The following is a 15,848-nucleotide window of genomic DNA, read 5'->3' on the forward strand; positions in this document are numbered from 1 at the left end:
TTATATCTACATAGGGAGCGGGCATGGATGTATAAAGAGAACTGGATACAGTGTCAGAGGCGTGGCCCCATTCATACCTATGAGCTCAGTGGCGCATGAAGCCATAAAAGTTCGACTTCTGGGTATAAAATTACCTGGATCTTCCAGGATCATTGGGGCCCATGGAGCAAGCGCACTAGCGACTTTCGCTGGCTGAGCCGGCCACTTCTGTTTTGGCCCTCTGGCTAACTTGAATGGAGATAAAACAATTCAACGATGCGGCTGTCCTTGACTGTCGAAATGTGATATGGACAAAACAGATCAAATTCTGACAGTGAGATGAGTCATTTCACAGGGGTGATGCTCAAAAAAATGTATCCGCTGAATTACAGACAATTCTTTCACAATTGTCTAATTACACAGTTTAGCCGCAATGTCAAATTGACTTCACAGCCTGGCGCTGTTCCTGGGGGCTTGGGAGCGTGTCCTCTTCCACGGAGCCTGCCATGTTGCACCGGCATGTTTCTACAGAAGCCCAGAATGGACAAACCAAACACTGGCTCTAGAGAGGGCCTTTCACCTTTTTTTGCAAGTTTTGTGGCCACCGTAGGTTCTCCTACATGCTTGAGGGGAGGGCGTGGGGTGGGTAGGGGTATTCAGTTGGTTGCAATGTGCAACCTCACCACTAGATGCCACTAAATCCTGCACACTGCACCTTAAAACTATTGCTGAACATGACTGTGGTTTCAAAATGTTTGGTAAACAATAATCTACAAAAGACAAAACTGTTAAAAACTAATCAGTTTGTCTAATGTCAATACAAAGTCTCTGCTTTTATCACACATGATGTATTGTCGCTCTGTACAGTACATAAAATCCTCTCTCAAGATTTCCCTCACACAACAGGGAAATGATTGATCCCATCGTCCATCGCATTTGTCACATATTTCCAAATTCCTAGATTAGATAAGTGGATTAAACTGAATGAGTTTAAAGCCTGTCTGATTATGAGTCCACTCATGCTTTTCTCTCTAATGAATGTAAAGCTGTGTCTAGCAGCAAAATAGCAGTGTTGTCATCTGGGGATTCATCTCAGAAATGTTTCTGTAACATTAGATGATGGATAGTTTTAACAGAGCTGTGAATTTTGTTTGTAAATGTTTTTTTTTCTTTTATTCTTTTATTCTTTACTCACAAAAAATACAAACACAAAATACAAAATTCTGACAATTAATTAACAAACAAGTGAGTCCTACCATCTCTAACCCTCCCAAACCAATTTACAAAAAAGCCCAACCTACCCCTCAAATCAATACCATTACTATCTTTCAGTTATCACTGTATTTACATCTTACGGCACAGGTAACATGCAATAATAATACTGTAGAGCAGCACTGACAAAAAAGAGGACAATTATTAACCTAAGTCAAAAAAAGAGACAGAGAGAGAAAAAAAAGTAAATGTAAAAAAATGCTCCAGCTCAACCTCAGCTGAGTTTCCGTCCATCTGGCTCTCACATGTGGATATCGCCCTCTGCTGTCAAGCCAATGTTAAGACATCCAGCACCTGTCTGATGATAATAGGGATGATAACTCACTGCATTGCAGCATTGGGACTCTGGCATCTGGTTTGATGGTGATTAATATGACTTTACTTTGAATTAAAAGAAAACTTGAGAGAAGTGTATTTTTAGGATGAGAAGAATTCTCTGCGTAACATGTAAGCAAAAAAGCTTTACTCTATGAGTGATTACAGAAGCACATTAGCTTTGCCAAATGCATCATGTGCTGTCCAGGTGCTCAGCTAAACATAGTAAAGAAAATGGTGTCAGCCCCTGCATTGCAGGTAGTGTCTCAGTGGAAAATCTAGATAAAATAGAGGAACCTTCAGGCACCATTTGATAACTAATGGACCACAGAGCTGTAGGTTTAGATTACAGTGAGTTTCTTAAATTATTTTCTGGCTCTCTGACATCTTCCCTTAAGGAAGCAGATGAAAAACTGACTTTCTGCTAGTATTCATATCTAACTGACAAAAACGATATGTTCATTAAGCAGTTTTTGAGCAGGGGAAACTAGACATTGCTGAGTGCACTGAGAGCCTGGTGCTGTCAGAGGTATGTGGACGCTTATTAGTTATTAAAGATGGCCTCGTGTTTTGTGTGGCACAGGGGAGCAGTGTACTTTGTGGAAAATGCACAACAGAGAATCCGATACTATAGTCTATCAACAAATGAGACAGCAGCGTGTGCAGTGCATCCAAGGCACGACGAGACATAAGTCACTGAGATCTCATGTGCTTGTGTGTCCTTTTGCCTGTGACCTCCCTGTTAAAAGGCCACCCTAATGAGACTGCTCCCTGAGTGCCCTTCAAGTGCCACGCTGTAGTGCAGGAAACAATGCTGCGTTACAAATGCTATTTTGAATGGTGTCACGGTGTAAAAGTGGCAGGGTTGAATTATTGCCAGCCCTTTGATGCTGTTTATATCCCTGCTGTCTTGTCAACACATATAATCATACTGCAGATTCCTGATCCACGGCCTGATATTGCCAATAACGCAGCCCAAAAACAGAACATCTCGTCATGATGATTCAGCACAAAGGAATCTGTAAACTGCTGGTGGTTTTATTCATATGGCTCTGTTTGCTCTTAAGAAAACTAAATATATATATAAATCTGAAGGGTCACCAGATGATTAAAGTGATTTAAAAAAAAAAAAAAAAGGTAACAGTATTACTTACCCTACTTCAAACCAAGTGAAACTGAAACCAAGTTCACATTCAAGATGAAAACTCATGACCACACAAAGGCCACAACCTGTGGTGAGGGGGCGCAAGTAGACCTTGCTCCATTTAAAGGGGTCACAAGCCAAAACGTTTGAGAACCGCTCCTCAAACCTACTCTTAATACCTTTAAATATGATAGACCGACATTAATGACCGTCAGTCACCTGCAAGGCCTTAAACAATCCCAGTTAACTGTGCAAAAGTCAGATTCATCACTTAAATCAGATTACTGTTGGTTATGTTGTGTCCTCCATGATAGCACTTAAGTTTTTGCAGTCACAAGCCCACACTTCCTAAAATCTCTTTGCGATTTTTGCCTCCGGGCTCTCATCACCCTAGCAATTAGCTTTGTGGCTGCCGCGTGTGTACTCTAAAAAAAAAAGAAAATACCACATGTCCGCGAAAGCATGCACTTAAGAAGACGAGGTCTTAGAAAACAAACTCCGGAAGCCACTGACTGACAGATCTGTCTGCCCACTCTGGTAGCCTGGCTAAAGCCGTGGCTGCTGTGGCTGTGCTGTGGTTGCCACTGGTCCATGCCTAAAGACAACAGACGCAAGGCCATTTCTAGGTTACAATAACAACACCACACTGACACAACTGCAACGCCGGATATCCGAAACACTTAGGAATTCATCAGGCCATATTTAGTCTGGGGCTTGTAAATAACCGGTGCCCCCTACAGAACACCAATGAATTTTCTCAATGACAGAGCATTTTGTCTTCATGAGGGGCTATAAATATTTCCAACTTGCAGCATAATAACACACAGTTTATGAGTGGACAAATGTGCTTTTCATGCAAAACACGGCAATCATTTGCATCTCAGCTAAAATACCTCCATAGTAAAGAAGCAATCTATTTATTCTTTGCCCTACGTGGAATGTAAATAACAACATTGCAGTCTCCGCCTGCGGAACAACCATACAAGGACAACGGCGCTGGACCGAGAGCGCCCCACACAAACTACCACTCTCAGATGCCATGCAGTACATAATGATGGTATTCACATCAGTGGTTGAGGGGGAAACTGGCTCCTGACCACTTCCAACTAACAAGCTCAAATTAAGACCACTGATGACCTCAGGACTGCCAACTAGGCTAGTAAATGGAGCTGGATGTCCAATTCCAAAATAGTCTGGTAATGCTGCCTGTCGGTGCTACGCATGGAGCTCATAATAATGGCTTAAATATCCGGGAATACAGCAGGTGTATATCATTTAATCATTTGCTCAAACACAGCTAATTAAATATGTAGCAAGCCAGTTATAGAAGCAATAGCTTGCATGACTTTATCTACTCGTGCAATTAGTAACAACTCTATATTTTATATATGTAGTTGATGATAGAAACTGTGTATTTATAATTCATAAGTAACTATACTTTTCACCAACAGTCACCTTAACATTTGCTTGAAATTGTCTGCTGGATATGTGTGTACAAGCAAACAACATTGCCTTTTTTATGGTTTCAGTTGTGTGTGATACCTGAAAAATGCAGAATATTAACAATAATAACATATAAAACCCAACAACAAAGTGCTTCACACAAGGCAGCAACTTATAACATCAAATATAAAAAGGAATCAAATTGGGAACTTTAAATTAACAAAATACATTAATTGGAGGTTTTAATTAACAGTGTATTAACTGCTAATGTGAAGCAGAATTAAACCAAAAGTCAAAGATCTCTATGTGCACAGATAAGTTCAGGTGCATTTACATTAGTTATAGAAAAAGAGGAAAAATCTTTGTTTATTGTTGTTTCTCATTATATGATGATTTACACCTTTGATTAAAATGTCCTTCTTTTCTAATAAGGTTGGATGAAAACTTGAGTTGTGTTCATGAAGGGAAACTTTTTTGAGGCAGGTTTTATTTGTGGAGCTTGGAAGAGAAGATAAAGATGACGTTTTATCTTTGCAATGTCATGTTATGTAAGAAGTTCTCTTCTTGTTTGATGTTTCACCGCTTCTTTACACTTCTTTCATACTAAATAAACTAACTCTTCACCGTCATGGTTGAGCAGTTTGTTGGAAACTGGAAGCTGGCTGCCAACGAGAACCAATTGCTGTGGGCTTTGCTACCCAGCAAATGGGCAACATGGTGAAGCCTAACCTGGTGATCAATGTGGATGATGCAGGCTTCATTTCAATGAAGTCTCAGAGTACTTTCAAGACCGCAGTGATCAAGTTCAAACTCAACGAAGAGTTCGACGAGATGACTGCAGATGACCATCTTCACTTTTGAATACTTCTTCTTCACTTCTTTACACTTCTTTCATACTTTTTGTATGTGCATGACATGAATAAATAATATAACTAACTAACTAACTGGATCAGAATAAACAGATAAACTTGATTCTAGAGATATACTGAGAATAAAAAAAGAAAAGAAATAAAGAGATGAATCAAGTAAAATTAGACTAAGCTCTCTCCATGATGTTTTTATTACTATGGTCACTTTTAGGGATCCAGACTATATAATGCAATATATTTTGCTAACATGTTACATTTTTGTGAGACGTCTGTAGACAAACATTACTCTAGGATTATGGATTCTATACCACTAAGCACAAGTGCACAATATGCACTTTTAGTCAGACATTTAGGAGCATTTAACATCACATACCTAAACATTTTTAACTCAGGACAATTTTCAGTACTTAACTTTTACTGGAGTCATAATCTATGAGGGTTTTTCTACTTTTAGCTAAGTATTTGTGTACTACTTTGTGCACTCCTACAGTGGTCACGTGACTTTGTTTGGGAACATATAGCACAGGAGTGGAGGCGGTGCAATTTTCACTCCAGCAACATAAATCTAAATCATTTCCTGTGCTTAAAGTTAAAAAGAGATGTATATACGGAGTGCCAGATAGATGAGATTATCACCTCCTTGAGTGTAGTAAAGGTTGCTTTATGATTTCTCAGGTGGTTAAAAAGTCACTTATTGTAATCACAGCTGTTGTGACATCGTCCCAAATACAATATAAACATCTATATGTGCGAATGGAAGCGTGACGTTGTGACCGCAGTGTTTGCATGACTGGTTCTGATATTTTGGTCATGGCTGTAGGCAGCGCTGGAGGAGTTTAGGAATGTGTGACCACAGAGCTCTTTGGCCCCACGGTCTTCCTCCCTTGTCTGGGTCCGAAGACACGGACCATCACATCCCTGAACGTCTCCTCCAGGTCCACTGTGTGACAAACCGCAGCCAACAACCACCCACTCACAAACTGGAAAATGACAACCCTTGGTATGGCTGCTGCTCCCATGGAAGTGCTGTAAAAATGGAGCGATTTCCCTTTTACTGCACTTCAGAAGGAGCTGTGATTGCTTCCGCCCTGAGTGTGGGCGACTGGGCGGCTGAGGACATGTCAGGTTCATGTCAATCAGCAGGTCGGAGGCTGTACCTCTGTCATCTGAAACCCTGAAGCTTCAGGATCCTGCTGCCATCTGCTGGACTGCTGGCTGCCCGGCTGAGATCACCCACTGACACCATGACACAGCCTGCAAAAAAGAGACAGAAAAGCTCTTCACAAAATCCACAATTTAATGATATTTTTTATTCTGAGCTGCCATTATTATTATGTTTGTCTATTTACACTATTCACTATAAGATGATAGAACTGTGATATGCAATCTAAATGTGATCAAATCTACATAGAGCCAATTGCAACTACATTTTATTTTCATTTCAAAAACGTGCAAGATTTCCATCAATGTACTTTGATAGTTTGAATGATGAACATGTATTTTTACTTTTTTAAAAAGGTTTCCAAACATATTTTTAAATAAACTAAGTGATGTTTATTTTTTCAGTGTGTGGGCCCCCACACACCTACATGTTCACTTGCAAAAACTTAGGTTTGGCAGTAGTAGTAAGTGTGGGATGAATAACTTCTTTAGACTCACATTGGCATGAAGTGTCTCAAAATGTTATGTTTTTTAATGGTAAGAGAAAATATTTATCCCAAAGAGTGTTCAGGTGGCAGGTGGCATATGTTGACCTCAACATGAGTATTTACAGAAATAAATACTGTAGCCTCAAAGTGTAAACCGAGCTTGTTACATGTAATAAAAGCTTATCATGTATACAAAGTAGAGCCTGATGCTGATGGATTTGTAATTAATATACATATATATATATATATATATATATATATATATATATATATATATATATGTTTTTTGTTTTTTTTACAAACATAAATGCATGACATAAAAAAAACATTTTTGATGAGGATCCCTAAATTTTGTTAACAAAATTGTAACCCAGATATGTATTGAGCAGGACATTTCACAGTTGAACAGTTGAAAACTGAAATGATCTCAAACACAAAGACAGTGTGCCATTTTCACACTTCAGTTTTTGCATAGATTAAACAAATTACACTCAGTATAACATGTTGATTAGCGTGCTTTAGATGCAGTGTGCGAACTATGCCGTGTTTTTCAGGGGAGCTCAGTTTTTCTTAATTGGGGTGTAAGTTTGGGGTAAATTTGCAAGTAAGCTTCTTTGTTTCTTTTTGCATCTGTTTGCTGACTAATCAACAAAAAAATGAGTAATGGTGATTCGGGGGAAAAATGCAGAGTGATGCGCAGACTGAGTGAGACTAAGAAAGTTTGTTTTTTTCTGATATTTGAGCCAAAGTGAGTTAAGTTTATGGTATAGCGCTGCCACCCTGCAATGGTGATGGCAAGAGTAGCATGAATGCTGGAATCATCAAGCATGAATCATACATCAATAATAGCCCAATTTTATGCATGATCCATGATGAAGATACAGAAAAACAGAAATGCGTGGCAAAAATAGCATATTGTCAATATTTTGGAAACCCCCAAAATTTCACAAATCATGTTTTCAGGAAGTCCATGTCAAGGAGCCAATTTCCCCTGGATCCCCTGTAGTTCGCAGCCTGTTTAGGTGTATTTTGTTACATTTTGACTTAGCCTTGCTTGTTGTTTCCAGTCTTTACACTAAGCTAAGCTAAGCTAACTGTCTGCTGGCTGAAGCTACACATTTAGTAGACAGACACATGAGTGGTATCAACTGTCTCATTCAACTCTTGGCAAGAAAGTGGATGAGTGTTTTTCTCAAAATGTTGAATTATTCCTTTAAATGATTTTAATTTGTAGTTGTGGTGTAGCTTGCACTGTAGTGGTTGTAATGTTACTGTATTGTAAAGTTCATTTTAAAACCTTGAAAACAGTTTTTGGGGGACTGTAACACCCAACAGTGATGTGACAGTGTACTGACAAAGACCTGGAGTACACCTTCACATCACTTCAATAAACTGAGAACTAAAGCCACTGGAGGCTGACAAAAAAGTTGGAGTTGTTGTTGCTTTTTAAAGTGGTTTGCTATAGGTCTGCAATTAACTGATTATTTTCTCAATAGTCAATTAATCGTTTAGACTATGAAATGTTACAAAACTGAAAAAAATGGCATTCACAATTTCTTAGAGGTCATGATGATGTCTTCAGATTGCATATTGTGTCTTACTCACAGACTAAAATGTAGAGATATTCAATTAATTGTCATATATGAAAAGAAAAAAACAGCAAATCTTCACTTTTGAGAAGCTGGTGCCATCAAATATTTGGCTTTTGTTTTAACAACTGAAACAATGAATCAATTATCAAAATAGTTGCCGGTTTATTTTTATTTATTATATTATTTAAGTACACAACAATTCCAAAAGCTAGTATTACTGCTGCAACTAACAATTTTTTTTATTACCGATTAATCTGTTGATTATTTTCTCGATTAATCAAATAGTTGTTTGGTTTATGCAATGTCAGATACTCTATACTATATATATGCCCTGTTATCTGTATGGGTAACTATTGACATTTCTTATTATTATTATTTATACATCACCTGGCTTCCCAGGTGAGTAAAATGATGTTGGGAGGTGAAGCTAGTTTGAACTACTTTATATACAGTTAGCTTAGTCCGATGGTTTCCAACCTAGGGGTCGGGCTCCTCCAAAGGGTCACCAGATAAATCTGAGGGGTCCTGGGATGATTAATGGGAGAGGAAAGAAGAAAAAACAAAGTTCTGATACACAATAGATGTACTTAGTTACTTTGCACCACTAGTCACAGCATAACAACAATCCTGATAACATTATTAACATAATAACTTTTATCATTTTATATACCAACATATGCATATATTTCCTTCAAAAAGTATCTACTCTCCAAAATCTCAATGTTACAAGCTAGCAACTCTAAGCTAAGCTATTTAACAGAAGCAGATTCGACATTTTATTAAAATTAAAATAAAATGAATACTCCTTGATTAATTGACATATTTGGCTCTGCTATATAACATCTAACCTATTGAATCTTATTCCTTTATCAATTATTTTATTCATCAAGAACCACGGAGATGATACAGGATAATAACGTTACATAAGACGCGAATCGGGCGTCTGCATTCGTCAGATTAGTCAACAAAACGTCACTTCCTGTCCGTTCAGGCGGGCTGGTTGAACAGCAGCAGTAAAGTGCTAAAACTGACTGGTTTTGTATAACATAAGTAGCTTTTATCAGACAGTTTATGGTGTTGGTTAGTTAGTTAGCTCTAGACACATTTCACTCGATGAATGATTGGAAAGTATCTAGCTAGGTTAGCTTCTCCGGCTAGCAAACATTAGCTTTTGTCTTTTACAGGCAGTGTGTAAAATCCCGCTAACTGGACGTTAACGTGGTTCATTTTAGCTGAATAAAAACTATCAACTCTTAAAGCTACAACTCTTACATTTTACAAGCTATGGACCGACCACCGAGGTTTGTAAACCGTTTTTTCGACCTCAATTCATGGTGCAAGTCTGTCTGATATCGTTGTTGAAGCTAACACGTTATTTGTTATTTACAGGAAGACAAAGGTTGTGAATTACTGTGAAGCCAAGGACTTTGATGATGGTGAGATCATTTATAACAGTTTTTTAGCTGTTAACGCTGCCTATACATCTGTATTTCTGTGTTAAATGGGCGTATGTTGCAAGACAGACTTCAAAACTGATGGTGAGATCATTTATAACAGTTTTTTAGCTGTTAACGCTGCCTATACATCTGTATTTCTGTGTTAAATGGGCGTATGTTGCAAGACAGACTTCAAAACTGGTTGGCAGGAATATTTGGTAACACATCACAAGCATGCTGACAATTGCCACTGCAGCTAAAGGATCAGTTCACAATGTTTCAAGTCTGTCTTAAAACAACAGTCAGGAGCCCAATGAATATTGAAATGGGGTTTTCTTGCTGTAATCATTCCTCCTGTTCATACTGGCCATTAGAAGATCCTTTCATAATGCACTTATGTGCACAATGTAAGTGATGGGAACCAAAAACAAGCCTCCCTCTGTGCAAAAAATGTATTTAAAAGTTTATATGAATCTTCAGCCATCCAAATGAGTCAAATCAACTAGATATCTTTCAACATTACAGTCTTTTTACTGCCAGAGTCGCTCTTTTGTCACTATACTTCCACTGCAGCTCAACAGGGACACAGAAAGAGAGAATTTGATGCTAAAAAGACTGTAAATGTGGCAGATATCCACTTGATATTTCTAACTCTGCTGAAGCCTCATATAAGCTTCAGATAAACTTTTAAATGTATTTTTGCGCAAAATGACTGTGTGGACACATTGTGGATTTTGGCCTCTATCACTTACATCGAAAGCGCATTTTAAAAGGATCTCCCTAATATTCTGTTCGGACCATTGAAGAGTTTACACATGCCTTTTGTAACAAGGAAACATCTGCAAAGTTGGTGTAACAATAGAAAAACTGAGACCACTTAACCAAATTAACATGTAACTCTGGTTACAGCTCTACTTGACTAGTTTAGCATACATCAGTGTTTCCTTTTCAGCTAATGGAAAGGTTGGAGTTTATAAAATAAATATTTTTTATGACAAATTGTTAACATTTTTGAATATTTTCTTTTTCATATGGATTTTTCTATGTTAACTTGAGGGCAGTTTAATGTCTTGTAAACTGAACTAAAATATAAATGTTCTTTCTTACTCTCGGAACATTTATATTTTAGTTTAGAGACTCTGTCACTCAATATCACATGGAATTGCTGCTGTCCCATAGGCAGAATTGACATTTAGAGATATTTAAACATGTATTTAAAAAAAACAAATGGTGCCTGTTGTTGCTCAGTTTCCGTTTCAAGACTCTAGATTGTACGGGAATACACACACATACTCATAAACAGACTCACTTTTTACTCACCACCAACAAACTCTGTTCTCTTCCCTCATTGTGACAGATGAGGATTTCGCCTGTGTGAAGGCTCCACCCAGCAAAAAGCTCAGAGAGGATGTGAAACAACAGGAGCACAAGAAATCATCAAGCAAGTCCTCAAGTCAGGAGTCCAACTCACAGTCCTCACTGAGCCAGAAGATTAGGTGGGTCACTAGTGAATGTGATACAGTGGGCCATGTTAATACAGTAACATGATGATGATTTGTTAAAGGCTAAGAAAGAGAGAAAAAGATTTAGAGCAAAACCTCATTCATTTATTAACAACACAATCAGTCTGTTGTGATTTGTGACAAGTAAATAAAGTAGGCCTATGTGTGTTTTTCACAGAAAACCATTGGATGAGAAGTTGCATGCCAGAGATCTAGAAGCAGCCATTACTCTCTCCTTGCTCAATAATGCAGATATGATACAAGACCAGTCTCCCACCAGTACAGGTACGCTATAGCTTGTAAAATGTACTTTTAATTGCATATTTTAGAGTCGTTGAATCATATTCTGATTAAATTTCTCCAGGAGAGGTTACGGTTCAACTTCCAGTAGATGAAAACACAGACCCATCTTTCCGGCACCTGTCCAACTGTAGTGTGGATATCTCACTCATGGGTAACTTCGTCTTACTCTTATCTACTGTAGGCCTACCTTCCTTTATTACACATTTAATTGATTGTCCTTTTTGATAAAATACAGTTTTAGATAAGGATAGAAACAGTATGAAGTTTCTGAGGTTGTTTCAATTTTTTGTTTTCCGCAGGCCTTGACGAAATCACATCAGAGAAGGAGCCACTTGCCCAATCCAGACAGAGAAACGCTGCCTCTAAAGCCGCCGAGCAGCAGAGGAAAATCCTGAAGGATGAAGATGAGGACTATCAGCCCAAAATGACACCAGGTTGTCACCTTGTTATTCATCCATAAATAGCTCTATTTAATTACAGATTTTCTTCCTTTTTGTGTCGTCGTAATAACACCAGTAACATTTTCCCAGATTCAGAAAGTGACGACGATTTTAGTGAACCAGCTGAGAGTGAAGATGAAGAATTCACAGTAAAGAAAGTCAGCAAAACAAAGAAGAAAGAGAAAGTCACCAAACATGAGAAGACCAAACAGCCTCCTGCCTCTAGAAAAGAAAAGCAACCATCAAAGCCGTCAAAGTCTAAATCAAAGGCAGCAGGTTTGTTCTTTAAAATTCAGTTTTTGGCTTTAATTGTATTTCTAACATTATAATAAGAACTACTTTGTCTCAGCAGCTTCCACACCCGTGAGAAGTCCACCAAAAGCCATAATTGCAGCCAAAAGGCCCGTCTTGACCACCTCAGTTTCCACATCTAAACCAGTTTCCACATCTAAACCAGTTTCCACATCTAAACCGACAGTCTCTTTGAGCCCAGCAGGGGGCAGAGTACCCAAGTGGAACCCACCAGGTACGAGAGCAGGGCTGCAATGTTATAAATATAAACCTTTAGAGACAGCTAAGAATCTATTTTATTACTGTTTTCTTCACAGGTCAAATTGGTAAAAGTCCCAACTCTACGAGTCCAGCAGTGAAGTCTCCAGGTCAGGGTCTACGACTGGGACTGTCCCGTCTCGTTCGAGTCAAACCTCTTCACCCCAGTGTCGCTACTCACTGACCACCTGTCTGAGGATGCCTCTGTATGTGATAGTAAAGTCCAGTTCTTGTTGTCCTGATTTATCATTTATTTTAAAAAAGTTGCTTGTAAATATTCATCTCTATATGACGTGACTCCCAGGATACATCTTTGACTTGATGCTCTCAGCGTTGGTCAGATCTTCTCATGAGCACATATGCACCTTTAACAGTTATTTCACCCTGCAAAGGGGGAAAGTCAGATAATCATAAAGTGTGCTTTGTTGACTCGAGATTAACACTACTGTCTCATTGTCACCAGCAAACTAATTGTTGATATGTCTGATACATGGAAAAGTGTGAATAATCCCTTTTTTTAATTATTAGTCTTGGTCTTATTTACATAATTTTATTGCCACCTAAAACATACTTTCACCCATTTTTCTTTTGTGTGCAAACATTGTATATTGTGTACATATATATATAAAAAATAAAATTAAAACAAAGTTTAAATTTGTATGACATTTGTCTCCCAACCAGGAAGAATTATTTCTGTTAAAATTTGCTCCTGCGAATGATGATGAGACTGATTAAAGGACATAAAGGAAGAACAACAAATGCAGTTTGCTGCTATATGAAAATGTTTATATACTGTAACTTCCCAGTCAGCTCTGATTTATCTCACATGCTTTTTTTTTTCTTGTTCATTGATGAGTGATTCATTCAGGAATAGTTCATCGTATAAGGTTGTGTTTGAGTTTAAAATAGTATCTTCAGTATTTAAACAGGTCTTTCTGTGAATCCTGAAACGTTTGACTAAATATTACATGTTTTTTAGTTCAGGATATCGGCTCTGCTGTGACGGTGGCTGTCAAAGAAATAAACAAGCCTTCAGGATTTTTACATTTTAACATCAAATCTTCCATAATTCTAAATATCATGGATTTCCAAAACATGCATTAAGCCATCCGACCTTTCATTTGATTTTTGGTTAAAATCCTTAAATATCCCAAATCTGGATATTTTAATGTGTAACTTACAGAGGATCATATCAGTTTTGGTGATTCATGTGTCTCCAACTGAATAATGGTAATGAAATCAAAATAATTTTAATGATGATAAACTCAGCAGGGACCCAGGACACCATCCTGGTTAATGCAGCACCAAAGATAGATAGTCAGATTTTCTAAAAATCATATTTTTTCCTATCTCCTATGTTAAGTACCAAAATAATCCTAAAATATTTACAGGAGGACTTGTGCTACACTGTACTTCACTGCGGGTTTACTGTGTACAACTGTAATTCTTAATAGTATTGTCTTCCTCCTCCAGCGTCGTCTGAGATCATGGTACTGAAGCTACACTACTGGTCAAAACATTTTTAACCAGTTTTTATTGAAATTTAAGCTGTTCAAGTCCAGTGAATAACCTTAAATGGTACAAAGGTAAGCGCTAAAGACTTATAATGGTATTTGAAACAAAACAGAAAAAGAAGTTAAAAAGATACCATAATTTTTTTAATTAGTTAATTGTTTGTTCAAAAGCTGCACATGGTAATATCTTTCCTTACTGGCAGAGATAAAACTGGTGTCAGTAATCATAAAGGAATCAATAAACCAGGATGCAATGGGGAAGCAGTCAATAAAAGGACAGATGTGGGTCCACTGACCTGATGACTATGACAAAAGCAAACAACTACACATGTACGTCATAATACAGTAGGGGAGAACAGGGTAACATGAGTCACTTTTAATGTTTGATGATTTTACCGCAAAAAAAGGTGTATTTGTTTCAAATAATAGTTACTATATATTGTGCGTTAGCTACAGAAAGAATGTGTGTGTAAATGTCCTTCTGTGTGCACAGACAGGTGACAAATTAAAGGGAAAACTGGTCCAGGTCTGAATGCTTGACCCCTGAGTGCTTGTTGGCATTTTGCTGGCATGGTTTGGGTCCACTTGTCCCCTCAGAGGGAAGGGTCACCTTTATCCTATGATGAAACATCCTGATGGGAGTGGTCTCTTCCTGGGTGACAGTGCCCCCATCCATAGGGCATTAGGGGTCACTGAATAGTTTGATGAGTATGAAAATGATGTGAATCATATGCTATGGCCTTCACAGTCACCAGATCTCAACCCAACTGAACACCTATTGAAGATTTTGGACCAACGTGTTATAGACAGCGCTCTACCACCACCATCATCAAAACACCAAATGAGGGAATATCTTTTGGAAGAATGGCGTTCATCCCTCTAGAAGAGTTCAGAGACTTGTAGAATCAATGCCAAGGTGTATTGAAGCTGTTTTGGTGGCCCAACAACTTACTAACACACTATATGTTGGGTTTTTTTTTTATTTGTCACCCGTCTCTCAACAATTAGGTATTTATTCATCAACATTGTAACACTAGTAACATTAATTTGAACAGTGTCTCTAGTCTCTAGAATATAGAATATCAGAAAATAATACTTAAATACACAGGTTACTCTGTACATTAAAGCCTATTTAAACTTTTGGGGGTAAATTGACTCATTGAGTCAACTTGCCCCAACATCACTGGCACGTTTTACCCCTCCATTTTGACAAAACTGTTTAACCCAGTGGCTCATTTACACAATTATGCTAAGTTTATGACCTTGTTTTGTAGCTTACACTGACTTAAATTAACATTTAATAATATCCAAACTTATCTGTTTTAATTAAGATACAAGGCTGATAACTTTAGTAACATGATGAATTCAAATTATTATTTTTTTTACTCTGTTTTACTTACCACTCTCTCTCCATGTGCTTGAGTCCAGGATGGATTGAGTAATGTGAACTATACTGGCTTAATTTGTGTGCCACTGGCTCAATTTACCCCGTTCTCCCCTATTCTGGGTTTATGCAGGTTCACACAATATACTCAACTGAAAGTTGTATTAAGCTGGTTTGTCCTGGAGCACTGCCCTGGCTGTGCAAACATTTTAAAAAATGAGTAAAATGTTCCCAGCGTCACATGAGGTTATCATATCGCATTTATGATCACATATCAGCTGCAATATGTCCTGAAGTATTGCAGCTTTATTTAAAAAAAAGGATTTAACACAGATTACAGATATTAGCCTAAATCCTCTATTGTTCATGTTTGATAAGGTTATATCATCGTATCATATCAGTACACAGCCAGAGGGACTGTGACTTTTACAACATATAATATCCTCAACGGCCTCGG

At 37.9% G+C, this 15,848-nt stretch overlaps 1 protein-coding gene across 2 annotated transcripts; it reads left to right on the forward strand.

Annotated features, from left to right (window-relative positions):
* Nucleotides 1-9,197: 9,197 nt before the first annotated feature.
* rad51ap1 (RAD51 associated protein 1) lies at nucleotides 9,198-13,002 on the forward strand. 2 transcript variants are annotated; one of them, XM_044343313.1, is made up of 9 exons: nucleotides 9,198-9,564; nucleotides 9,653-9,699; nucleotides 11,057-11,195; nucleotides 11,380-11,486; nucleotides 11,566-11,655; nucleotides 11,804-11,938; nucleotides 12,035-12,220; nucleotides 12,294-12,470; nucleotides 12,553-13,002. In XM_044343313.1, exons 1-9 carry the CDS (start codon nucleotides 9,548-9,550, stop codon nucleotides 12,675-12,677), a joined length of 1,023 nt encoding a protein of 340 aa, XP_044199248.1. In that variant the 5' UTR covers nucleotides 9,198-9,547; the 3' UTR covers nucleotides 12,678-13,002. The 2 variants fall into 2 exon arrangements, with proteins under 2 accessions (XP_044199248.1, XP_044199249.1); XM_044343314.1 differs by having other exon boundaries at nucleotides 12,297-12,470.
* Nucleotides 13,003-15,848: the final 2,846 nt, after the last annotated feature.

The sequence above is a fragment of the Thunnus albacares genome, chromosome 23 (genome assembly GCF_914725855.1).
Source record: "Thunnus albacares chromosome 23, fThuAlb1.1, whole genome shotgun sequence".
Taxonomy (NCBI): Eukaryota; Metazoa; Chordata; class Actinopteri; order Scombriformes; family Scombridae; genus Thunnus; species Thunnus albacares.